The sequence below is a fragment of the Microcaecilia unicolor genome, chromosome 3, assembly GCF_901765095.1.
Source record: "Microcaecilia unicolor chromosome 3, aMicUni1.1, whole genome shotgun sequence".
Taxonomy (NCBI): Eukaryota; Metazoa; Chordata; class Amphibia; order Gymnophiona; family Siphonopidae; genus Microcaecilia; species Microcaecilia unicolor.
Window position 1 is genome coordinate 288,241,861 of NC_044033.1, and position 25,627 is coordinate 288,267,487.

General features: G+C 45.2%; 1 protein-coding gene across 2 annotated transcripts in view; it reads left to right on the forward strand.

Annotated features, from left to right (window-relative positions):
- The window catches only part of ARID4B (AT-rich interaction domain 4B), a 1,313,885-nt gene that overhangs the window by 1,117,467 nt on the left and 170,791 nt on the right, over window positions 1-25,627 (forward strand). For both annotated transcript variants that reach the window (XM_030198147.1, XM_030198148.1), the window contains exons 18-19: window positions 482-566; window positions 21,484-21,685. In XM_030198147.1, coding sequence (XP_030054007.1) covers window positions 482-566; window positions 21,484-21,685 — 287 coding nt within the window. The remainder of the gene's footprint in view (window positions 1-481; window positions 567-21,483; window positions 21,686-25,627) is intronic.

Here is a 25,627-nt window from a genome sequence, read left to right on the forward strand (position 1 = left end):
TAAAAATTTACAGTAAAAAAAAAATCTTGTTAGATTGCACAAGTTTCATATATGAATTTCAGATGGGAAAGCTGTAATATTTCTGATATTGATATCTTAGTTCTTGCTCTGTGACTGAAATCATAGGTGCATGCCATTGAAACTGGTAGTTTTGCAGGTCTCCTTGAGATCATGCTTAAATACCCTTATTTCTGAATATTGCAAATATTTAAGTAATTTACATGTAATATCTTCATTTTCCTCACAAACAGACTGAATTTCATGGCTAAGAGAGTGGAAACAACATAACCAAAAATTTATAGAAACTAAACCAACCAGGAATACTACTTAAGAACCACAAAAAAAAAGTAAAACTAAGCGCATGCAACATTAATTTTTTTTCTTTTCCCTGTGATTCATATTTTGTATGTGTTCAGTATTCATCTTTACAGCCTATCAAAATTCTTTTCTAATATTTGTTTATTTTTTTCTTTAAACCTAGATATGATGAATGGATAAAAGCAGACAAGATAGTAAGACCAGCTGATAAAAATGTGCCAAAAATAAAACATCGAAAGAAAATAAAGGTGAGGGATTTTGTTTCAGTAATTATTCTTTCGCTTCCTTGCAGTATTGGTTTGGAAAATTAAACATTGCAGGGTTTGCAAAGCAAGAAAACAGCTGTGCACTGAGAGTTTGCATACCTTCCCCCCCACATGATTGTGTCAACTGAACATTATTTACATTTTGTCCAGCAAGAGACACTAATATTAAAGTTATTATTTGGCCCAAATGGTGTTGTGTCTTGTAGTGAAACACCATCCAACAGAATAAAAACAAGATCCTAACTAATCACACTGCATTACCTACCTTTCTTTCAAAGCTCTAAAATTTTTCAATATTGAAAGTGTTCCTACCAATTGTACTTTTCCATTTTGAACTCTATTTAAAAAAAAAAAAGGTTGACAAAGGATCAGTGTGGTGACAGTATCGACTGTCGCTTTTAATAAATGTATGTTGCATGTGCTGAAGTTGTGCCCAGGGATTGATGTATTCCTTTTAATCACTGTACATACAGGTCCCATTTGCAGATAACAAAGAATTCAAAATTTGACTGGGTGTAGTAACCATTAGGGATGTTTATTCATTAGTTTGCACACAGTTCATTAGTGTGCCTTAAATTTAATGTGTGCTAAATCAGTTTAACACACATTAACCTATGAATTATTTTATTATTTTTATTTGTTACATTTGTATCCTGCATTTTCCCACCTAATTTTAGGCTCAATGATTCCAGAAAGATGACTACGAACTGTGGTGTTAACAAATACAAGGTTAAAATGTGACTAGTGTGGTTCACCCACACTAGGGGAACAAGCAAAGGAAGGTATTGTGTTATGTCCATGTCGTGTTTTAGTGATCTTGTGTTTCTGTGGCCGGGCGTTTACGTTGGTTGTGTGGGGTAGGCTTTTCTAAAAAGGTGAGTTTTTAAGTTTTTTTCGGAAGTTGAGGTGGGTGCTTGTGGTTTTCGTGCCTTTTGGTAGTGCGTTCCATAGTTGTGTGTTTATATAGGAAAAACTGGACGCATACGTTGCTTTGTACTTCAGTCCTTTACATCTTGGGAAGTGAAGGTTTAGGTATGTTCTTGCTGATTCAGATGTGTTTCTCATTGGTAGGTCGGTCAATCATGTAGCCAGGAACTAGTCCGTGGAGTATTTTATGAACCAGAGTGCATAATGTAGTTCAGTCAGTTGAGAATTTGTGTGCGAGTAGATCGAGTGTGTGACCTTTTACGTGGGTTGCATACGTTTGTGGCCATTTGAAGTCCCATAGATGGAGGAATTCCTTAAATTCTCGTGCACTGTTTGAGCTTGGGTCTTCTAAGTGAAGGTTGATGTCTCCTAGTTTCTGCACGTTTGACTTAGTTATACATGTAGCTGAAATGAGGTCCCTAAAGTTTGTCTGGCCTTCGTTCGAGTTTCCTGGGGGTCTGTAGAATATGACGCAGTTCAGATAGTCTCACAGGGTTTTGTCTTGTATCCTGATTGAGGCAGTTTCGAGTTGTGATGTTATGGACTCAGCTGTGGTTTCAATAGTAAAGTGGGGTCTGTAGATTAAAGCAATGCCTCCGCCTCTCTTTTCCTTTCTGGTCCAGTGTGTGATTTTGTATCCAGGATTATAGGATATTTTTGGCCATGGATCCATGTTTCGTTGATGAACAGTAGATCGAGGCCTTTTGCCATGATCCAGTCTCTTAGTATTTCTGCTTTGTTTACTGCAGATATGTCATTGATGTAGCCCACTTGGATAGTTTGGTATGGTTCTTCTGCATTTGAGATTGTATAGACTTTTATTAGTTATCATTTGTTTGTTTGTTTGTATTTATTGGGTCCCTTCTTTGCAGTCTTTAGTATTTATAGTCCATGGGTTGGAGATTTTCCTTTATATGGTTTGTGGTCAGGTTGGTGAAATGTGGTGTGTCTGATTGTCCGGTATTGGTTATGTAGTATGAGTATAATGTTATTTTCTTCGAGAGGTATGGCTAATAGTTTTATGGTATCCATTTTGGCTTCTTTTATGTTTTGGCGTACGATTTGAGTTATGGACTTTCGAATAGATGTCCGTTTGGATATTGTTCCTTCGAGTGGGGTCTATCGTGTTCTAGTATTGTGGCTCTTTAGGCCAAGACTGTGGTGTTATGGTTGTCTGTAGTTTCTTGTGGACTTGTCAGCCAGAGCAGTTGTACTCAGAGGTTTAAAGGGTGAGGTACGTATCCTAAAATCCATTGGTAAAAATTGTCGGTAGTTGGGTGGTTGTTGATGACTAGCCAGTCAGAGTAGTCCTGTTCCAAGGCTACAGGAGAGAGGTTCGTTTCCTGAGATCCTTTGGTGAGGTGTCAGGTATTAATACACATTGAAAAGTTTTTATTACAACAAATGCCTGTGGAAAAGAAAAAAGGCTGAAAATCAGGAAAAAAAATTAAACTGAAAAGTTTTGCCCTGTGACGTCCATAGTAAATATTGGACAGAATTACTTCATTGTTATGGGCACTACATTGGCTTCTTCTGGAATTACGCATTACATCTAAGATTTTGCACCAGGTATTTGGACCATTATGTTTTTAGGAGACGTAATTTGAGACCAAGTCAAACACATAAGTACGTAAGTATTGCCATACTGGGACAGACCAAAGGTCCATCAAGCCCAGCATCCTGTTTCCAACAGTAGCCAATCCAAGATCCCAAAAAAGTACAATACATTTTATGCTTCTTATCCCAGAAATAAGCAGTGGATTTTCCCCAAGTCCATTTTAATAATGACTATGGACTTTCCCTTTAGGAAGCTGACCAAACCTTTTTTTAAACCCCACTAAGCTAACCACCTTTACCACATTCTCTGGCAACGAATTCCAGAGTTTAATTACATGTTGAGTGCACTGTAGTGATTGGCCCTACATTTTTTTTTAAATCAAAGGGCCCTGTATAGTGAGTGATTGCAGGGTTTTGGAATAGTCAGCCAGCAGAATGAAAGGGCCTCACAGATTATGTACAGTTTTTTAAGATTTTGAAAGTTTGGCTTTTTAAAACATGGAAAATGGGCAGGTGGGCGGCTGGAAAAATAGAGGAGCAGGATGACTTGTTCTAGTTTCTGACGTTGTGATTTTATGCGAGAAAGGAGAAATTAAGTCTTACATGGAATTACTTTTTTTTTTTAAGTCTTAGTATTTTTATTAATTTTTGTACAAGAGAAGTAGCATACAATTTAGCTTAACATTGGAAAATATAGAAAGATAGAAAGAGAAGAGAGAGAAAAAAAACCCCAATATGATTCATGCATGTAATATATTATGAAGACAAGAACACTTCTCAATTTACAACTTGAAAATAAGATATCAGGAGACCACTTTTCTTTAAATGAAGCAAAATAAAATGATTTTTTGGCAAAATATGTTTCATATTAATTAAGTTTGAAATAACAGATGCCATCATTCTTGATAAGTAGCTTGATGTAGAATTTTCCTATGCAAAAAGAGTACTATAAGATTTAAATTCAACATGGTGCACATTCATTAGTCTTTAAAGTGTTTTTAAAACACTGACCTTTAAGTATCACATATTTATATAGTATTGGACCAGAAAAATGGAATATATCTACTAATATAGACCATATGTTCTTCCATAATTTTTGAATACATATACAATCAAATGTAATATGTTTGATAGTGCCTTGTTGAGATTGACAAGACCAACATAAATTTGAGATTGAAGGGTCAATCATGTGTGATTTGAGAGGTGTCCAAAAGGACCTATGCGTGAAAAAATACAGAGATTGTGTTACTGATGAGGATCTAGAACATTTAAACAGTGAACTCCATATCTGTTCCCATACTTTATCTGAGATGGGTTGCTGAATATCCTCTTCCCAGCATTTACATAAACCTATACATTTAGTAGGAGATTTATGTTTGAATTTGTTTATTAAAGAAAGAATAATACAATTTACAGGGCTATTTCAAAAAAATACAACTGAAAGACTTTGCTGTATAGTCAGAAGCCTCTAACAAGTTTTAACAATTTTCTTTTATTTTGAGACTCCCCCTCCCCCCATCCTCCCCCCTCCCCTCCTCCCTTCCCCAAGTTTCATTGTGGGTGTGGAGTCAGATTGTTACTATTCAGCCCTGCAGTTTATACAATTATACAACATTCTGTTCATTTCTCAGCCAGAAAACCTGTTCATTTCTACCAGTCAGGCTACTTCGGTTCTCCTTCATTATTCATTTCGTATTGTTACTCCTAATCACATGAGCCTCCAGAGTGCCTAGCTCAACACTTCATTGGCTTTTGGCTTATCTCCTACTTCTTGTCACTAAACTCTATCAACTCCCCTTTCCTCGTCACCGCACCAGGGCAAAACCATCCCATCAGCCGTTAAGAATTCAAAATTCTACTTCTAGCTACCTCCGTTAATGAGTCCCAAAAGGGGGCCCATGTCAGACAAAATAACTCTCCTCTGGGTGAGGCCAGATCACCTACTGCTCTGCGTTCTAAAGAGCATAAAAAGATCATTCTCGCTCGCCACTGAGACAAGCTCGGTGGGTCTGGTGTAATCCATAGGTGTAAGATGACCTTCTTGCCCAGTAGAACCGTTTTTTTTAGGAATGGACGCAACCCCTTAGGTGGTTTCCGGGCCAAATGAAATTTATGGAATAGCATTTGCGGCTTCTTCCGCCAAGTGATCCTCCACATCTCTGACACATGCTCACACACCTGTGTCCAAAATCGGGTTACTCTGGGGCAAGTCCAGAACATGTGTCCAATCCTTGCTGGGGAGTGGCCACACTTCAAGCATTTGTCATCCTGACTCATATGAGCTCTCCATGCTCTATGTGGGGAGAAAAACATTCTAGACAGAAATTTATATGCCGTCTCCTGCAGCGCCACACTCTCCGAAATTCTGGAGATATCTAGAAAGCATGCCTTCAAATATTCAGCTTGAATGTTCACTGTCAGTTCTTTATTCCATTGTGCCGCCAAGTGCCCATAGTCATTCTCACCTAGTTGTTCCCGTACTTCCGAATGGTAATATTTTAATGGGACAGACCCCTGAGCATCCAGAGCCAAAAGAGACATCAGCCGGCTCCAGATTTGGGGACCCAAATGTGCGGATGGAAGTGAACGTAAATAGTGTCGTAATTGAAAGAGGGCAAAAAAGTCTCTACTAAGTGTACCGTATTCTCTATCTAAGTCCTCCATGGGTTTTAAAATACCTTCGTCTGAGTATAATTGGTGAATGTATCGTATACCACATGTATCCCAGTCTGAAAAAAGTCTAGTTGTATTTCCCGGGGGAAATTGACTGTTGCCTCGTATCGGTAGTAGCGGGGTACAAGTTGCCAGGAAGCCAAACTTGCGGCCCAGCCAACGCCAAGTCTGTCTCAACGGAGACACCACTGACGTGAAATATCGGGGTGTATTTACTGCCCCTGGAGTAGCATGTAACCAAGAACTGAAATGGCGGGGGAAAAACACTTTGGTCTCCATGTTCGTACACGAAAAATAACTCGTGTTGCGAAACCAATCTGAAAGGTGTCGCATGTTACTGGCCACAGAAAAGAGCTTTAAGTTTAAAAGTCCCAACCCCCCTTTAACTCTGGGGAGATATAATTTCGAGATTGGTAATCTTGGTTTTTTCCCATTCCATATATATTTAGTGACCACCCTCGTCAACATCAGGTCTTCCCTGTATTTCAAAAACAAGGGTACCACCTGTAAGACATAGACCCATTTCGGGACTAGGATCATGTTGTAGAGGGCTATCCGCCCCATCAAGGAGAGGGGCAGAGTTGACCACGTCTGCAACGTCTGTCTAGTTTTCAGCTTAAGAGGTTCTATATTCAGTTTGTATAAAGAGTTCACGTCAGCTGTTAGCCATATGCCTAGGTACTTCAATTTACCCTCTGCCCAAGACAGCGGGAATTCACCCTCCCAAGTTATGCGGGTCTGTATCTGGACTGGCAATGCCCTGGATTTACTCATATTCAGAGTAAGACCCAAATAAGAGCCAAACTCTTCAAGAGTGCCAAATAAGTGAGATATGGAAGATTGAGGCCTTGTCAAGGTTAACAACATGTCATCTGCAAACGCTAAAGTTTTGAGTTCCTGTGATTGAAATCTAACCCCCCCTATATCTGGGTCCCTTTGAATAGTGCTCAATAGGGGTTCAAGGTATAACAAAAATAAGATAGGTGAAAGTGGGCAACCCTGCCTCGTGCCACATGATATATTAGTAGGAGATTTATTAAAGATAAATTTATATATATGAGATGCCACACGCCCAGTAAGTTGGAATCGTTTGGACAAATCAATAAGTTCAGGTATATGAGAGATTTTTTGAGTTTGTAAATTGCTTTATTTTAGCATTGAATTAAGTTGTAACCATTGCTAGAAATGAGAGTCTAATAAAGAGAATGCTGCTTTCATATCAGAGAATGATTTTCAAGTATGATTTTTCAAATCAAAGAAATTTGCTGAGATCCCATATACCAATACGTTGCCATTGCGACCAGGAAATCTTTTTTCTATTAATTATAAATTTGGAGTTATTCCATATAGGTATGCGTGTGGTAACATAGTAGATGAAGGCAGAAGAAGACCTGTACGGTCCATCCAGTCTGCCCAACAAGACAACTCATATGTGCTACTTTTTGTGTATACCCTACTTTGATTTGTACCTGTGCTCTTCAGGGCACAGACTGTATAAGTCTGCCCAGCACTATCTCTGCCTCCCACCACCGGCTCTGGCACAGACCGTATAAGTCTGCCCAGCACTATCCCTGCCTCCCAACCACCAGTCCCGCCGCCCACCACCGGCTCTGCCACAGACCGTATAAGTCTGCCCAGCACTATCCCCGCCTCCCAACCACCAGCCCCGCCTCCCGATCTCGACTAAGCTCCTGAGGATCCATTCCTTTTGCACAGGATTCCTTTATGCTTATCCCACGCATGTTTGAATTCTGTTACCGTTTTCATTTCCACCACCTCCTGCGGGAGGGCATTCCAAGCATCCACTACTCTCTCCGTGAAAAAATACTTCCTGACATTTTTCTTGAGTCTGCCCCCCTTCAATCTCATTTCATGTCCTCTTGTTCTACCGCCTTCGCATCTCCTGAAAAGGTTCGTTTGCGGATTAATACCTTTCAAATATTTGAGCGTCTGTATCATATCACCCCTGTTTCTCCTTTCCTCCAGATATGCGTGTGGTAGCAGACCAGGGTATATTTAGCTGCTTATCAAAAGAGGATAATAATTTGTGAGTGGTGTTAATAATGGGATTAGAAGCAATATTTTTAGGAAGGTGTACATGGAAATACATTTAAATCAAATAGGAGGAAATATTTTTTTCACTCAACGAATAGTTAAGCTCTGGAACTCTTTGCCGGAGGATGTGGTAACAGCGGTTAACATATCTGGGTTTAAAAAAGGTTTGGACAAATTCCTGGAGGAAAAGTCCATAATCTGCTTTGAGGCAGACATAGGAAACAACTGCTTGCCTTGGGATTTGTAGTATGGAGTGTTGCCATGATTTGGGTTTCTGCCAGGTACTTGTGACCTGGCTTGGCCACTGTTTAGAAAACAAGATACTGGGCTAGATGGACCGTTGGTCTGACCCAGTATGGCTACTCTTGGAAACGGGAAAACAAAAGATGACTGCGGTATAGATAGTCGCATGAGCAATGAGCTCCGAGAATCCTCAACGAACACTAATCGAGGATCAGCCCAAAACAAGTCCAATATCACCGAAGTGTTAATTTGAGGTGCCGCGGAACCTAGTCCACCGTCCAATTGCCTGGTCAAAGCCGGGATACCGCTAAGAACCAGACGAGACTACCCTCACGTGGACACCCAAGACCGCATGGCAGCCTGGCCCCAGCCTCAACTACTGGCCGACATCACCCACCTCCTGTGTTGCCGCCGGGCCGCCTACCCGTGATTACCTCCAGAGTACACGGAGGGCTATCCGCCTGTGATCGTCCTTGCTCTGCCGTCCACCGACCACCGTAGGACACCACCGTTGCTGATAATCGCTTGCCCACGGGCGCCAACCCCCGACCGGCTATCCGTCCGTTGAGCCTACATTGGATATTGCTGAACAAGATCCCAGCACCGATTCTTGCAAATTATATCGGCTGACAGGAGGAGGTAGAGTGCCGCATGGGCTGTGCGAATAGTGGCGCATAAAATAAATGATTGTTCCTACATCCACCCACCTCCAAGCGGCTGTTTGACTGTTGAGACTGTATTACAGGTCAGACTCCTAGCACCAATCCTGGTAAAGTGCACAGCCAGCAGGTTTTACAACTTTTATTATATCAACTTTCATGTCGACACCGAGGATTGTTGGAGGAGCGGATTGGTGAGAGAGGATTCGACGGGTGAGTCTGTGAACAAAAACATGAGAGGGTTGAAGAAGCCGGAGGCAGAAGTAGAGACATCTTTTAGCTAGAAACTGTCGTCTGACCGCCCTTGAGGATTGTTTGGAAACAGAAACCTGAAGGAAGTTCACTGCACAGTTATAGTATGAAAGCTCGGCATCCGTCATGTCCCAGAAATTAGTCCGAGTAAACCCGGGGCAATGTTGGATAGAGACCGCATGTGTTGTTAGCTAGAAATTGCAGTTTGATCGCCATATATTGTCAGTTAGAAACCGCTACTTAATACTGTTCAATCGTAATAGTTCATTTACTTGCTTACTTTAACAACAGCACTTCTTTAAGGGTGTAATGCATGATTATGCTACCAAGCACTTCCTTGTATTATAGAGAGCTATATCTCCGTTTAAGATCGTTTGTATATTCCTTAAGTCCACAAATTAAACAATTATCTCAAGAAATGTCTAATATGGACCACAAGGTTCAACAGACTGAACTCAAGGTAGAGACAATATCGAATCGTCAAGAAGAATTGGAAAAACAAGTGAAAGAGGTTCATTTAAACCAAGAGACTATGATTAAAGATTTAATTTCCTTGAGGAGACGCACTGAATTCTTGGAGAATGTAACCAGAAATAATAATATCCGCTTTTTAAATTTTCCAAAAAAAGTTGGAGTTTTACCAAGGGAAATGCTTAGAAAGTATATTACTGAGACACTTGGCGCTTCAGAGGAAATGGTTCCACCATTTACACAAATATATTACTTGTCCCTGAAGCGCCAAGTGCCTCAAGAAAAGTCAGAATTGGATATTTCATTGATATTGGAATCCTCAGATACTGAACTAGCCCAAGCTTCTACTTTAATTGCCACAGTAGCCTTGTCGCCAGATAAACACTAGCTGATGAGACTTTTCTTCCAAAATAAGGATAAGAGTTTCCTTGGTTTAAAAGTTAGTCTCTTCCCTGATGTGACTAAGGAGACTCAAAAACGTAGACAGAGATTTTTACTTATGAGGCCTGGTGTAATTCAGTTAGGAGGTACGTTTTTTCTAAAGTACCCGTGCAAATGCCTAGTTAAATATCAATCTAATAAATATGTGTTTTATGAGCCGGCACAGCTTTCTTCATTCTTAGCTGCAAAAGGACAAGGGAGTAATTAACTTAGAACCCTAAATATTAAGAGAAGATATCTTCTATGAGCATCCGATAAAGGAAAGCTTCCTTAATTATTTTCTTTTGGAATCCATGATGTAATTTTTGAATCTCACTAATGTGGACTTTAATTAACATGCTGTAATTGTTTGAATATTAACTGGTTTCCTTATATAGTTGAACAGTGATGTTATTTACTTGACAAGTTTATTTTTGCTTGTTTTAATATATCTAAATTGATAAAGAATTTAAAAAAAAAAAGATCGTTTGTATAGTTGCTATATCTGGTAGAACATCATTGCTCTAGTTCTGGGGAGAATTACGTTGTAAATAGTGCTCTCACCGGTTCGTTTGGTTCCACCAGCCCGTTACTGCAGTGTAGGGAGACAAGTGCAGGCGAAAATGACCACGGCCAACACAGCTCTACAATTCGCTGTCCAACACATAACGGTCTCTATTCAACAGAGCCCCTGAAGTTTACTTGAACTGAATCTCTGACCTGACGGATGCCTAGCTTCTTGCTATTTTAGTGCAGTGAACCTCCTTCAGGTCTCTGTTTCCAAACATCCCACAACTCATAACCATCTGATGTGCAAGGACTGTTGATTCAGTTATTTATGATTGTTCTCTCAACACATAACCAGCTGATGTACAAGGACTGTTGCTTCAGATATATATGACTGTTTTCTCATAAAGCTATATTATCTGCTGCACTCTACTATCAGTTGATGTATCCTAATTAGTCTAACCTCCTCAGAGTTGTAATATCAAGATGGATTCCATTAAATTTTTCTTTATCTACTTACTTACCTTAATTCACCACATGCTGACCACCCCCTTACCAAAAACCAACAGCATTCCTACTATCTACAAACCTTACCGGCCTTCTAAGCGTAATGCACTTCGCCATAATAATAATAATAACAATCCAAAAAATGGAATTCATACCTCACTTGAACAACATCGAAACAAAGGAAAAAATGAGCACAATAAATCTTCACTACTAATCAATAGACAATTAAGAAAAATCAACCTTGTCCCTGATCTTACTGATTCCTATCAAATAATCCAAATAGGATATACAAATGCAAGACTAACCAATCAACAAGGCAACAATATTAACAGATTGGATCAAGGATGACAACCTAGACCTACTGATTATAAATGAAACATGGATCCACAATCTCAGTGACCCAATACTACTAGATCTCTGCCCTCCAGACTATAAAATTTCTCACTGGCCAAGAATTGGAAAAAGAGGAGGAGGCATTGCAATAATTTACAAGTCACAACTCACTATAACAACTATATCTGATTCCATGACACCACAGCTAGAAATTGCCTCAATTATTATTAAACATCCTTCCTTGTTTGATCATCTAAACATCATCTTATTTTATAGACCACCAGGAAACTGGCAAGAATGCCAGCCTTATCTCACGGATTTCATCTCGAATGCCTGCTTGTCTAATTCTAATCTCCTCATATTGGGAGACATAAGTTTACATCTTGAAGACCTCAATGCAAAGAACACACAAGATTGCAGGGAATTCTTCAAACTATGGGAATTCAGTTGGACTAATACTCAAGCAACACATGTTAAAGGCCACACATTAGACCTATTCACATACAAATTCTCTTCTGACCATACCTTTACAATAACAGATACAAACTGGTCTGAAGTACCATGGTCAGATCACTTTAAATTAAATAAATCTATGCATTGGTGGATAAAAAAATCTGATCCAGAAGCAGGAGTGACATACTTTCACCACAAGGGGTCAAATCGATCTGATACTTTTTTGGCAGAAGTTCTATGCGAATGACTGGACTACTCAAACTGATTCCAACCAATACCTTCTAAATTGGGATAACAGATGCAAATACATACTTGAAGCAATAGCACCATTACAAATAAAACCATCACGAAGACATAACTCACTTCCTTGGTTCAACGATGAGCTGAAAAAATTAAAAACTCAAACAAGAAGACTCGAACGTGCATGGAATAAAATGAAAAAACATTCACCGCGTGGAAATTAATGTTAAGGAAATACAAATACACCATCAGACAGACTAAAAGGTCATTCTATAAATCCAAAATTGGACCACATTACAAAGATTTACACAATTTGTTCCAATCTGTTCATAACCTACTAGATGTTACGCCGGTCACCTCAACTAATTCTGTTACTCCATCAGCAAATGATCTAGCCACTTATTTCAATTAAAAAATCATCAAATTAAGATCCACCTTGTCAACTAACTCTTCTAATTACGAAACATTTATTGATTACTTAGACCCAATTACTGACAAATATCCAGCTGACTGAATATGGACAAATTTCAACTCCCTAACTGAGGATACAGTCACCCAAACGATCAATAGATTTACCAAATCCCATTGTAAACTAGATGCTTGCCCTAGTCATTTAATAAAATCTGCTCCTCAACATTTTTTAATCGATCTCACCTCCTATTTAAACCATATGTTCCAACATGGATCCTTTCCTGCTGACAAAAGTAATATATTACTTACTCCAATCCCCAAAGACCAGAAGAAAACATTAAATGACATAACTAACTATCGCCCAGTTGCATCCATCCCTCTTGTAGTCAAATTAATGGAAAGCTTAGTAACTAAACAATTTAATGACTACTTGAGTAAATTCTCAGTATTACATGCGTCCCAATCCGGATTTTGTGCTAATCACAGCACTGAAACAGTTCTTATAACACTCCTAACTAAATTCAAACAAATTATTGCAGCTGGCAATAATGTTCTACTCCTCCAATTCAAGAAAACAACAGGGTAATCGATCTGCAAACTCCAAGATGGAAAACAGGAAAAGCAGATACGTATATATAAAACATTTATTGATAAATGTAGATCATAATATACGTATCTGCTTTGCCTGTTTCCCTACTCCTCCAATTCGACATGGTGTTCTATTAAATATCCTTGAATACTTTGGACTGGGTGGAAACTTATTGAACTGGTTCTACAAATTCCTAACTGTAAGATCTTATCAAGTGATATCTAAGTCGACCATATCCTCACCATGGAGACCTGGATGTGGAGTGCCTCAGGGCTCGCCGCTTTCACCAATTCTCTTTAATTTAATGATGATGCCACTAGCCAAATCACTATCCAATCAAGGCTTAAACCCGTATATTTACGCCGATGACTTCACAATATACATTCCATTCAAGAGCAACTTATCAGAAATTAAAGATAAAATGAATACCAGCTTTCAAATCATTAACTCATGGGATGATGCTTTCCTACTTAAACTCAACACAGAAAAGACTCAATGTGTCATCTTATCATCACAGTTTAACAAGACTAATTACGCCAATATTAATACACCATGCCACACTCTCCCTATTGTGAATAACTTAAAACTCCTGGGTGTTACTATTGTCACGTTTTCAAAAGCAGGAACTCAGATCGTGAGCCCTTGGGCCACTGCCGAGGAGCGGCAGTGGCAGGCAAAACCACCCCACACCAGGAACAAGACATCACCCGCAGTAGCCGCCCTTCCCCAGGAGTTGAGCCCCTGGCTGCAGGCGGCTGACAGGACTTACAGGGCAGGGTAGAAACTGGAAGCTGCAAGCAGCCACTAAAACAGGGAACAAACACTGACAAACACAAGACAGAACTGAAAGCTGCCAAGCAGCCACTGAACAAGAAACACAGACAAACAGAAACTAAACACAAAAGACAGACAAGGAACAAGTCTAGGAAACAAACAATAACCCTAAGCTAACCTACACACAGACTAACTAGCATCAGACAAGGAACTAGAATAAAAACCAAGCTAGGCAGAAGTGCAACAAGCACCAACAAACCAGGGCCTTAGCCGATGCAAAGGCAACGCAGAGAGTTTCCAAATGGCTAATAAGCCCAGCAGCAGCTGAGATTGAGCTGCAGCAATCACCAGGCAGCTACAGGCGCTGTGCAGGCTCAAACAAGACAAGCAAGTCTGGCAGGCCGGAAGATCCGGACTGGACTGGGCTGAAGTCTGGAACGGGAAACAGCACACAGACAATCCAATGCAAGATGGCCGACGAACTGGCTGCTTTGTAATCAGCTCCGTGAGCCTGTCCGTCTGGATCCCTTCCCTGCCGGTCCCACCGCCGACTTCATCCGTCCCCGCATTGTGGGAGGCTCTGGGCATCGGATCGTTGTCGGTTCGGTATCCAACGGCGTCCAACCGCGACCCCTCCATCGGTCTCGGCTGGGCTGGGCACTGATCTGAATCAACGCTTCCTGTGCCTCCTACTTCGTGTCACTGGCCGGATCAGCTGGCTGAAAACAGTGGAATCAGCCAGTTCGATTGACGGGGGTTGTACCGGGCGGAGAAGCGGGCGGTGCGGATGAGAGGTCGTGAGCAGCGGTAGCGGTACGAGCGACGAGAGGCTATGCGGCCTGGGATCGCGCATCCACGTGGCAGCCATTCTCCCTTTGTTCCGCTGCCAGGTAACAGGTGCAATGTGGAAGATTGAGGTAGGGTGGCAAGGCAGTGGGTCCATCTGCATGGACGTCAGCGCCTGGAGTGCTGCTGGCTGTCTCCTCGATCGCAGCACCGTTCCTTCTGGCGTGGAGAGCCAGGAGACCTGGGGCAACTGACTCCTGGCCATGGTGTTGATCCTTCTGGCATGGGGAGCTTGGGGAGCCAGGTGACCTGGGGCAGCTGACCCCTAGGCCCTCGTGTTGATCCTCTCCCCAGGCTCACTTTTCATGTCCTGTACCCTTGCGGGCTCTGCCCTTGCCTCCCTGCCGCCCTGTCCATCTGCCTTGTCCTAGCTTGCTCTGGTCCTTCAGCCCCAGCCTGTTCCAATCCGACTTGTTCCAGTCCGTTGCTCCGTTCCTGCTTCTCCCAATCCGTCTGCTCCAGCTTATTCAGGTCCTGCCGCTCCGCTGTCTTCTGCAGCAGCTTGTTCCAGTCCTGCTGCGCCGCTGTCTTCTGCTCCAACTGGCTCCAGTCCATCTGTTCCAGCTTATTCCGGTCCTGCTGCTTCGCAGTCTTCTGCTCCGGCTTGTTCCAGTCCGTTTGTCCCAGCGTTTCCAGTCCTGCTGTGCCGCTGTCTGCTCCAACTTGCTCCAGTCCATCTGTTCCAGCGTGTTCCAGTCCATCTGCTCCAGCTTGTGCCAGTCCATCCGTTCCAGCCTGTTCCAGTCAGTCTGTTTCAGCTGTTCCAGTCCGTCTGTTCCAGCTGCTCCAGTCTGTCTGTTCCAGCTTGTTCCAGTCCATCCGTCCCAGCAAGTCAAGTCCGTCTGTTTCTACTTGTTCCAGTCCATCTGCACCTGCTTGTTCCAATCCGTCTGTACCAGCTTCCTCCAGTCCGTCTGTTCCAGCTTCTTCCGGCTTGTTCCAGCTTCCTCCAGTCCGTCTGTTCCAGCTTCTTCCGGCTTGTTCCAGCTTGCTCTAGTCTGCCCGTTCCAGCTTGTTACTGTCCTTCTGCTCCAACTTGTTCCAGTTTGTTCTGCTTGTCAATCCATCAACTTGTCAGTCCATCAACTTGCCTGCCTATCAGCAACCAACCTACCTACCAGCAACCAACCTGCCTGCCTGCCTGCCTGTCCATCAACTTGCCTGCTTATCAACCCACTAACTACCTCCCTGCCATCTAGCCTGCTCAACCACCTAACTGCCTCCCCGCCTGTCGCCTGCCTTCAAGCCTGCACAACTACCTGACTGCCTCCCCGCCTCCCGGCTTACCAGCCCATTAACCCACCTGTCTACCAGCTCACCCATCACCTGCCTGCCTCCCTGACCATGGCCCCTATACACATTCTCTTCATCGCCCTGTCCCTTCCTAATCTTCCCCCCCCCCCCCCCCCCGCTGTCTACCGTAGGAACTCACTGCCCATCCTTGTCCTCTCCCATTCTGCTCACTACCCTACCCACCCCCGTCCCTCACCACCCCACCATCTCTCCTATCCTCCCCCTCCCTCCTAGCTCTCTACATTCAACACTTCCTCCCTGCCATTAGCCCATCCCCATTCCTACTAAGCTCATCCCGTCTTCGTCGCCTTCATCGCCCTACCTCCCCCGCCCTCCTCTGCACTCTCTTGCTCCTCCTCCTACTCTCTGCTGGAGACATCAATCCCAATCCAGGCCCCCCACACACGTCCTCCTATCCATGCAAACGATTCCGTGATGTCTCCAATCTCGTCTCTATTCCCCTCCTTCCCCCCTCTTCCCTCCCCTTCTCATGTGCCCTGTGGAATGCCCACTCGGTCTGCAACAAACTGCCCTTCACCCACGATCTCTTCATCTCTCATTCCCTTCAACTGCTCGCCCTAACTGAAACCTGACTCTCCCCAGACGACTCTGCCTCAGTCGCTGCCCTTTGCCATGGAGGTTATCTCTTCTCGTACACTCCCCGCCCAGTTGGCCGCAGTGGAGGCGTCGGGCTACTACTCTCGCCCTCCTGTAGTTTCCAACCCCTCCTCCTACCGCAGTCTCACTGCTTCTCATCCTTCTCATCCTCACTCCATCCGGCTATTCTACCCATTGCCACTCAGAGTGGCAGTCATTTACCGCCCCCCTAATAAATCCCTCCCTTCCTTCCTCACCGACTTCGATGCCTGGCTTTCCGTTTTTCTTGAACCCTCATCTCCGTCCCTCATTCTCGGAGACTTTAACATACACGTTGATGACCAATCCGACCCTCACGCTTCCCAGTTCCTCACTCTAACATCCTCTTTCAACCTCCAGCTATGCTCCACCACCCCTACTCACCGAGACGGCCATTGTCTTGACCTCGTCCTCTCCTCTACCGGCTCTCCCTCCAATTTCCACGTTTCAGCTCTTCCTCTCTCCAATCATCACCTGATCACCTTCACACTTCGTCACCCCCCCCCCCCTCAGCTCCGTCCAACTTTAACCACTACTTCCAGAAATTTCCAGGCTATTGACCCTCCCACCTTATCCTCTAGTATTTCTAATCTCCTCCCCTCCATCATGTCCGAGTCTGTAGACAAGGCTGTCTCCGCTTACAATGCCACTCTGTCCTCTGCTCTGGACACCCTCGCAGCATCCACCTCCCGTCCCACAAAGCGTACTAATCCCCAGCCTTGGCTGACCCCTTGTATCCATTACCTTCGCTCCTGCGCCCGATCTGCTGAACGCCTCTGGAGGAAATATCGCACCCACTCAGATTTCCTTCACTACAAATTCATGCTATCCTCCTTCCACTCCTCCCTATTCCTTGCAAAACAGGACTATTACACCCAATTGACCAATTCTCTCAGCTCCAACCCCCGTCGTCTCTTTGCCACCCTTAACTCCCTCCTCAAAGTGCCCTCCGCTCCCACCCCCCCCCCCCCCTCGTTCTCTCCTCAATCACTGGCCGATTACTTCCGCGACAAGGTGCAAGAGATCAACCTTGAGTTCACTACCAAGCCATCTCCTCCTCCTCTTCGCCCTTCAACCCTCTCCAACCAACCAACCCAGGCCTCCTTCTCCTCCTTTCCTGACATAACCGAAGAGGAAACCGCTCGCCTTCTTTCCTCCTCGAAATGCACCACCTGTTCCTCTGATCCCATCCCCACCAACTTACTTAACACCATCTCTTATACTGTCACCCCCTCCATCTGTCATATCCTCAACCTCTCTCTCTCCGCTGCAACTGTCCCTGACACCTTCAAGCACACCTCTCCTCAAAAAACCATCACTTGACCCTACCTGTCCCTCCACCTACCGACCCATCTCCCTACTATCCTTCCTCTCCAAAATACTTGAGCGTGCCGTCCACAGCCACTGCCTTGATTTTCTCTCCTCTCATGCCATCCTCGATCCACTTCAATCCAGTTTTTGCCCTCTACACTCGACAGAAACAGCACTCTCTAAAGTCTGTAATGACCTGTTGCTTGCCAAATCTAGAGGCCACTACTCCATCCTCATCCTCCTCGATCTATCCGCCACTTTTGACACTGTCAATCATGATTTACTTCTTGCTACACTGTCCTCATTTGGGTTCCAGGGCTCTGTCCTCTCCTGGTTCTCCTCCTATCTCTCCCACCGCACCTTCAGAGTTCACTCTCATGGATCTTCCTCCACCCCCATCCCGCTATCTGTTGGTGTTCCCCAGGGATCCTTGGACCCCTTCTCTTCTCAATCTACACCTCTTCCCTGGGCTCCCTGATCTCATCTCATGGCTTCCAGTATCATCTCTATGCTGATGACACCCAGCTGTATCTCTCCACACCTGATATCACCGCGGAGACCCAGGCAAGGGTATCGGCCTGCTTATCCGACATTGCTGCCTGGATGTCCAACCGCCACCTGAAACTGAACATGTCCAAGACCGAGCTCATCGTCTTTCCACCAAAACCCACTTCTCCTCTTCCTCCACTTTCTATCTCAGTCGATAACACCCTCATCCTCCCCGTCTCATCTGCCCGCAACCTCGGAGTCATCTTCGACTCCTCCCTCTCCTTCTCTGCGCATATCCAGCAGATAGCCAAGACCTGTCGCTTCTTCCTCTTTAACATCAGCAAAATTCGCCCTCTCCTCTCTGAACACACCACTCGAACTCTCGTCCACGCTCTCATTACCTCTCGCCTTGACTACTGCAACTTACTCCTCACCGGCCTCCCACTTAGCCATCTATCCCCCCTTCAATCTGTTCAGAACTCTGCCGCACGTCTTATATTCCGCCAGAACCATTATACTCGTATCACCCCTCTCCTTAGGTCACTTCACTGGCTTCCAATCAGATACCGCATTCAGTTCAAGCTCCTCCTTCTTACCTACAAATGCACTCATTCTGCTGCCCCTCGCTACCTCTCTACCCTCATCTCCCCTTATGTTCCCTCCCAAAACCTCCGCTCACAAGACAAATCCCTCCTCTCAGTGCCCTTCTCCACCACCGCCAACTCCAGGCTCCGCTCATTCTGCCTCGCCTCACCCTATGCTTGGAACAACCTTCCTGAGCCCTTACGCCAAGCCCCCTCCCTACCCATATTCAAGTCTTTGCTGAAAGCCCACCTCTTCAGTGCTGCTTTCGGCACCTAACTCTTACCTTTCAGGAAATCCAGACTGCCCCAATTTGACGGCCCCTATCGGACTGACTGTTCACTTGTCCTTTAGATTGTAAGCTCTTTGAGCAGGGATTGTCTTTCTATGTTAAATTGTACAGCGCTGCGTAACCCTAGCAGCGCTTTAGAAATGTTAAGTAGTAGTAGTAATAGACCTGGCCACCAGGGGGTGAGATGACTGAGAGCCTGAAACCAGGGCACGACCGTGACAACTATTGATCGAAATCTCACCCTTGATTGCCATGCGAAGAATGTGACAAAGAAAATGTTTTTTGCAATGTGGAAGCTGAAAAGAGTGAAACCTTTTTCCCAAGGGAATATATATTTTATGCTGCTTATCCTAGATATAAGCAGTGGATTTTCCCCAAGTCATGTTAATAATGACTTATGGACTTTTCTTTTAGGATGCTATCCAAACATTTTTTAAACTCCACTAAGCTAACCGCTTTTACTAAATTCTCTGGCAACGAATTCCAGAGTTTAATTACACAGTGAGTGAAGAAATATTTTCTCTGATTTGTTTTAAATTTACTACTTTGTAGCTTCATTGTGTGCCTCGTAGTGCTCCTATTTTTGGAAAGAGTAAAATAAGCGATTCACGTCTACCCGTTCCATTCCACTCAGTATTTTATAGACCGCTATCATATCTCCCCTCAGCTGTCTCTTTTCCAAGCTGAAGAGCCCTATCCACTTTAGCCTTTCCTCATAGGAAAGTTGTCCCATCCCCATCATTTTTGTCGCCCTTCTCTGTACCTTTTATAATTCCATTATATCTTTTTTGAGATGCGGTGACCAGAATTGCACACAATATTCGAAGTGCAGTCGCACCATGGAGTGATACAAAGGCATTATAATGTCCTCAGTTTTGTTTTCCATTCCTTTCCTAAAAATACCTAACATTCTATGTGCTTTAGAACATAAGAGTTGCCATAATGGGTCAGACCAATGGTCCATCTAGCCCAGTATCCTGTTTTCCAAACAGTGGCCAAACCAGATCACAAGTACCTAATAGAAACTCAAATCGTGGCAACACTCCATACTACAAATCCCAGGCAAGCAGTTGCTTCCCATGTTTGCCTTTGTCCAAACCTTTTTTAATTGCAGATACGCTAACCGCTGTTACCACATCCTCCGGCAAAGAGTTCCAGAGCTTAACTATTCGTTGAGTAAAAAAATATTTCCTCCTATTAGTTTTAAAAGTATTTCCCTCATTGGGAAGTCGTCCTATCCCCTTTATCATTTTAATCGCCCTTCTCTGTACCTCTTCTATATCTTTTTTTTTTAGATGCGGTGACCAGAATTGAACACAATATATGAGGTGCGGTTGCACCATGGACCAATACAATGGCATTATAACGTCCTCACTTTTGTTTTCCATTCCTTTCCTAATAATACCTAACATTCTATTTGCTTTCTTAGCCGCTGCAGCACACTGAGCAGAGGGTTTCAACGTATCATCAACAACGACGCTGAGATGATATCTAACGTGGAACCTTGCATTACGTAGCTTTAGTTCGGGTTCCTCTTTCCCACATGCATCACTTTGCACTTGTTCACATTAAACGTCATCTGCCCAGTCTCCCAGTCTCTCGTAAGGTTCTCTTGTAATTTTTCACAATCCTCTCGCGATTTAACAACTTTGAATAACATTGTGTCGTCTGCAAATTTAATGATCTCACTAGTTACTCCCATTATCTTAACAAGCCAATCAGCACTGATAATTTCCAATTAGCAATTATTGACAGTAATTGGATTGAATTAGAATTTATGCGCACAACTTGCTAAGCGTATTCTATAAAGTGATGTGTGTAAATTCTAATGCGTACTGCTAAAAAGGGGGGGTGTAATGGGTGGATCGAGGGCGTTTTTAAAACTTATACACGCTGTTATGGAAAACACCCGCTCTTCGCCTAACTTAGTCACCGGCATTTGCACTAAGTTTTACTTAGCGTAAATTCCCACAACTAGATTTAGTTGCGCGTTGCGCGGACGATCCCTAGGCGTATTCTATAAACTTTGCCTAATTTATAGTTTATAGAATACGCCTAGGTGCATTTTTATTTTTTTTTTTTGCACGGATTTTTATGGCGCCATATATAGAATCTAGCCCTATATCAATGAATTGGAAACACATGATAAAAGCATTAGGATATATGTATTCTTATTTTTCAATAAAATATATATTAAGTTAGTCTAATGAAAACAATTTAATAATTTGTGTTCATTGGCCTTTATTTGAACCCCAGAAAGGGGATATTAGTGGTATACAAGAAATGAATTGAATTGAACATATTAGAGTATAGTAAATTATGCATTTTGTTAGGGCCGTTGGATAAATTAAAGTGTTATATCCATTTTCCTCCTTGTAGAATAAAATAGAAAAAGAAAAGAAGTTGGAGAAAGACGAAATATGCCTTTCAAAAAATTGCAAGACAATATGCTTTCCAAAACCTTCACTTCATACCATCACATCAAAAAGCAAGTGTAAACTTGAAATCTGCGATACCAAAATCTCTGAACAAGACCCAGTCACTGCTGTAGAAATCAGTTCTATCCCTAATGGACTTCAAGGTACTAAAAATGAATTGTCTGGTAATACTTAATTGTTTCTTAACAGTGAGTATGTGTAAATTACTTCTCAAAAGAAATCATAGAACTTAGTATAATGACAAGTCCCATTTATAAAGTACTTCGATTTTTCAACTTCCTTATTGTGTTCCCATCAGTCCACACAACTGTCATTCAGAATGATTTACCAAAAGTGTTACTTGCTTTTTCATCCTTAATTCCCTGCAGAAGAGCCTGAACAGGCATAGGTTATTTTAGATAAGAAGTGCTGTTTGAGAGTTCAAAACAGAAGTTGGAGAAATTCTAAACTTTCTGTTAAGACTTTATTCACAGCTCTTCAGTTTTTCCTACTTTTCAATCTTCTTTCCATCTTTACTGTACTATGTTTTCTCCGAGGACAAGCAGGCTGCTTGTTCTCACTGATGGGGGTGACGTCCACGGCAGCCCCTCCAATCGGAAACTTCACTAGCAAAGTCCTTTGCTAGCCCTCGCGCGCCCGCGCGCACCGCGCATGCGCGGCCGTCTTCCCGCCCGAAACCGGCTCGAGCCGGCCAGTCTTCTTTTGTCCGCACTCGGTACGGTCGTGTTTTCGCCGTGTCGAGCCCCGGAAAGTCGACCTCGCGCGTCCAATTTGTTTGAACGTGTTTTTTTCCTTCGGGAAAGCTTTGTCCTAGTCGGGAAGTGCTCCGGAAACCCCCCGCCGGGTTTCGTGTAAATCCTCCCCGTACTTCCAGCTTTTTTGCCCCGGTAAGTTTTCTTTCGTCGTCGGGGTAGGCCTCTTTTCGGCCTCGGTCGAGATTTTTTCTCCCTCTAAATTTGGTGCTTCAAATTTCGCCATTTCGGCTTTTGATTTCGCCGGCGTGATTTTTCCGCCCATGACATCGAAGCCTTCCAGCGGCTTCAAGAAGTGCACCCAGTGCGCCCGGGTTATCTCGCTCACTGATCGACACTCGTCGTGTCTTCAGTGTCTGGGGGCCGAGCACCGCCCTCAGAACTGCAGTCTGTGTTCCCTGCTTCAAAGGCGGACTCAGGTAGCGAGACTAGCCCAGTGGAACGTGTTGTTCTCGGGCTCTTCGTCGGCATCGGCACCGGGATCTTCGAGTGCATCGACGTCGTCAGCGTCCAGACCATCTTCCTCGGCCGCCCCTGCATCGAGTGCATCGAGGCATCGGGCCTCTGCATCGGCGCCGAGACATCGGATAGCTGCATCGACGTCGGTGGTACCAGGACCTCGTCTGCTGATGTCGTCGGACGGTGGTGCATCGGGTGGAGTGCAGGTGAGGGCTGTCCATTCCCCTGCTGGTGGCGGTGAGCCCTCGGGTGGGTCTCCGCCTACCCTGAGGGCTCCTGCGGTACAGCCCCCCCGAGATCGGTCGGCACCGAGAGCTCTGGGTCGCCGAGGGATTCGGCACCCAGCAGGCATCGGCACCGAGAGGACCGCTCACCCTCTGTTCAGGAGGTGTCGATGCGCTCCGCTCTGGACAGCCCGGAACAGCCTCCACGCCCGGAACAGGTACTGACGTCGACGCCTGCATCGACCTCTCAGCCTTTCTCTGCAGCCGCTCTAAACGAGAGCCTCCGGGCCGTTCTCCCAGAGATTCTGGGAGAGCTGTTGCGCCCTACCCCTCCGGTACCGGCGGTGCTTGCGCCGCCGGTACCGTCGAGCGTGGCGCCGGCTGGCCCATCGCCCAGGTTGAGGTCCCCGACGTCGGTACCGCGTGCGGTGCCGACCGCGGCCACCTCCCAGGAAGGCTCCCCGACTACGTCGGCGGAGGGAGCTTCGCCGATGCGGGCGAGGGAGTCTACCTCTCGACGCCCCCATCGTGGACGGGGTTCCACGGAGTCGAGCAGGGCGAGGTTGCAGACACAGGTCCGTGAACTTGTGTCTGACACCGAGGGTGAGGCCTCGTGGGAGGAAGAGGAAGATCCCAGATATTTCTCTGACGAGGAGTCTGAGGGTCTTCCGTCTGATCCCACTCCCTCTCCTGAGAGACAGCTTTCTCCTCCCGAGAGTCTGTCTTTTGCCTCCTTTGTCCGGGAGATGTCTACGGCCATCCCCTTCCCGGTGGTTGTGGAGGACGAGCCCAGGGCTGAAATGTTTGAGCTCCTGGACTATCCTTCTCCACCTAAGGAAGCGTCCACTGTTCCCTTGCACCATGTCCTGAAGAAGACATTGCTTGCGAACTGGACCAAGCCATTAACTAATCCCCACATTCCCAAGAAGATCGAGTCCCAGTACCGGATCCATGGGGACCCAGAGCTGATGCTCACTCAGTTGCCTCATGACTCTGGAGTTGTGGATTTGGCCCTAAAGAAGGCTAAGAGTTCTAGGGAACATGCTTCGGCGCCCCCGGGCAAGGACGCTAGAACCTTAGACTCCTTTGGGAGGAAGGCCTACCATTCCTCTATGCTCGTGTCCAAGATCCAGTCTTACCAGCTCTACACGAGCATACACATGCGGAATAATGTGCGGCAGTTGGCGGGCTTGGTTGATGCTCTTCCCCCTGAGCAAGCCAAGCCTTTTCAGGAGGTGGTCAGGCAGCTGAAGGCGTGCAGAAAATTCCTGGCCAGAGGAGTTTATGACACTTTTGATGTTGCGTCCAGGGCCGCTGCTCAAGGTGTGGTGATGCGCAGGCTCTCATGGCTGCGTGCCGCCGACCTGGAGAATAGAATCCAGCAGCGGATTACGGACTTGCCTTGCCGTGCGGATAACATTTTTGGCGAAAAAGTCGAGCAGGTGGTAGAGTCTCTCCACCAGCGGGACACCGCATTCGACAAGTTCGCCCGCCGGCAGCCTTCAGCTTCTACCTCTACAGGTAGACGATTTTTCGGGGGAAGGAAGACTGTTCCCTATACTTCTGGCAAGCGTAGGTACAATCCTCCTTCCCGACAGCCTGCGGCCCAGGCTAAGCCCCAGCGCGCTCGCTCTCGTCAGCAGCGTGCGAATCAGCAAGGCCCCGCGGCTCCCCAGCAAAAGCAAGGGGCGAGCTTTTGACTGGCTCCAGCAGAGCATAGCCGACATCCAAGTGTCAGTGCCGGGCGACCTGCCTGTCGGAGGGAGGTTGAAAGCTTTTCACCAAAGGTGGCCTCTTATAACCTCCGATCAGTGGGTTCTCCAAATAGTCCGGCAAGGATACACCCTCAATTTGGCCTCTCAACCTCCAAATTGTCCACCGGGAGCTCAGTCCTACAGCTTCCAGCACAAGCAGGTACTTGCAGAGGAACTCTCCGCCCTTCTCAGCGCCAATGCGGTCGAGCCCGTGCCATCCGGGCAAGAAGGGCTGGGGTTCTATTCCAGGTACTTCCTTGTGGAAAAGAAAACAGGGGGGATGCGTCCCATCCTAGACCTAAGGGCCCTGAACAAATATCTCGTAAAAGAAAAGTTCAGGATGCTTTCCCTGGGCACCCTTCTCCCCATGATTCAGCAAAACGATTGGCTATGCTCTCTGGACTTGAAGGATGCCTACACACACATCCCGATACTGCCAGCTCACAGACAGTATCTGCGATTTCAGCTGGGCGCACGCCACTTCCAGTACTGTGTGCTACCCTTTGGGCTCGCCTCTGCGCCCAGGGTGTTCACAAAGTGCCTAGCTGTGGTAGCAGCGGCGCTTCGCAGGCTGGGGGTGCACGTGTTCCCATATCTCGACGATTGGCTGGTGAAGAACACATCCGAGGCAGGAGCCCTGCAGTCCATGCAGATGACTATTCGCCTCCTGGGGCTACTGGGGTTTGTGATAAATTACCCAAAGTCCCATCTTCTCCCAGTGCAGAAACTCGAATTCATCGGAGCCCTGCTGGATTCTCGGACGGCTCGCGCCTATCTCCCAGAGGCGAGGGCCAACAACTTGTTGTCCCTCGTCTCGCGGGTGCGAGCGTCCCAGCAGATCACAGCTCGGCAGATGTTGAGATTACTGGGCCACATGGCTTCCACAGTTCATGTGA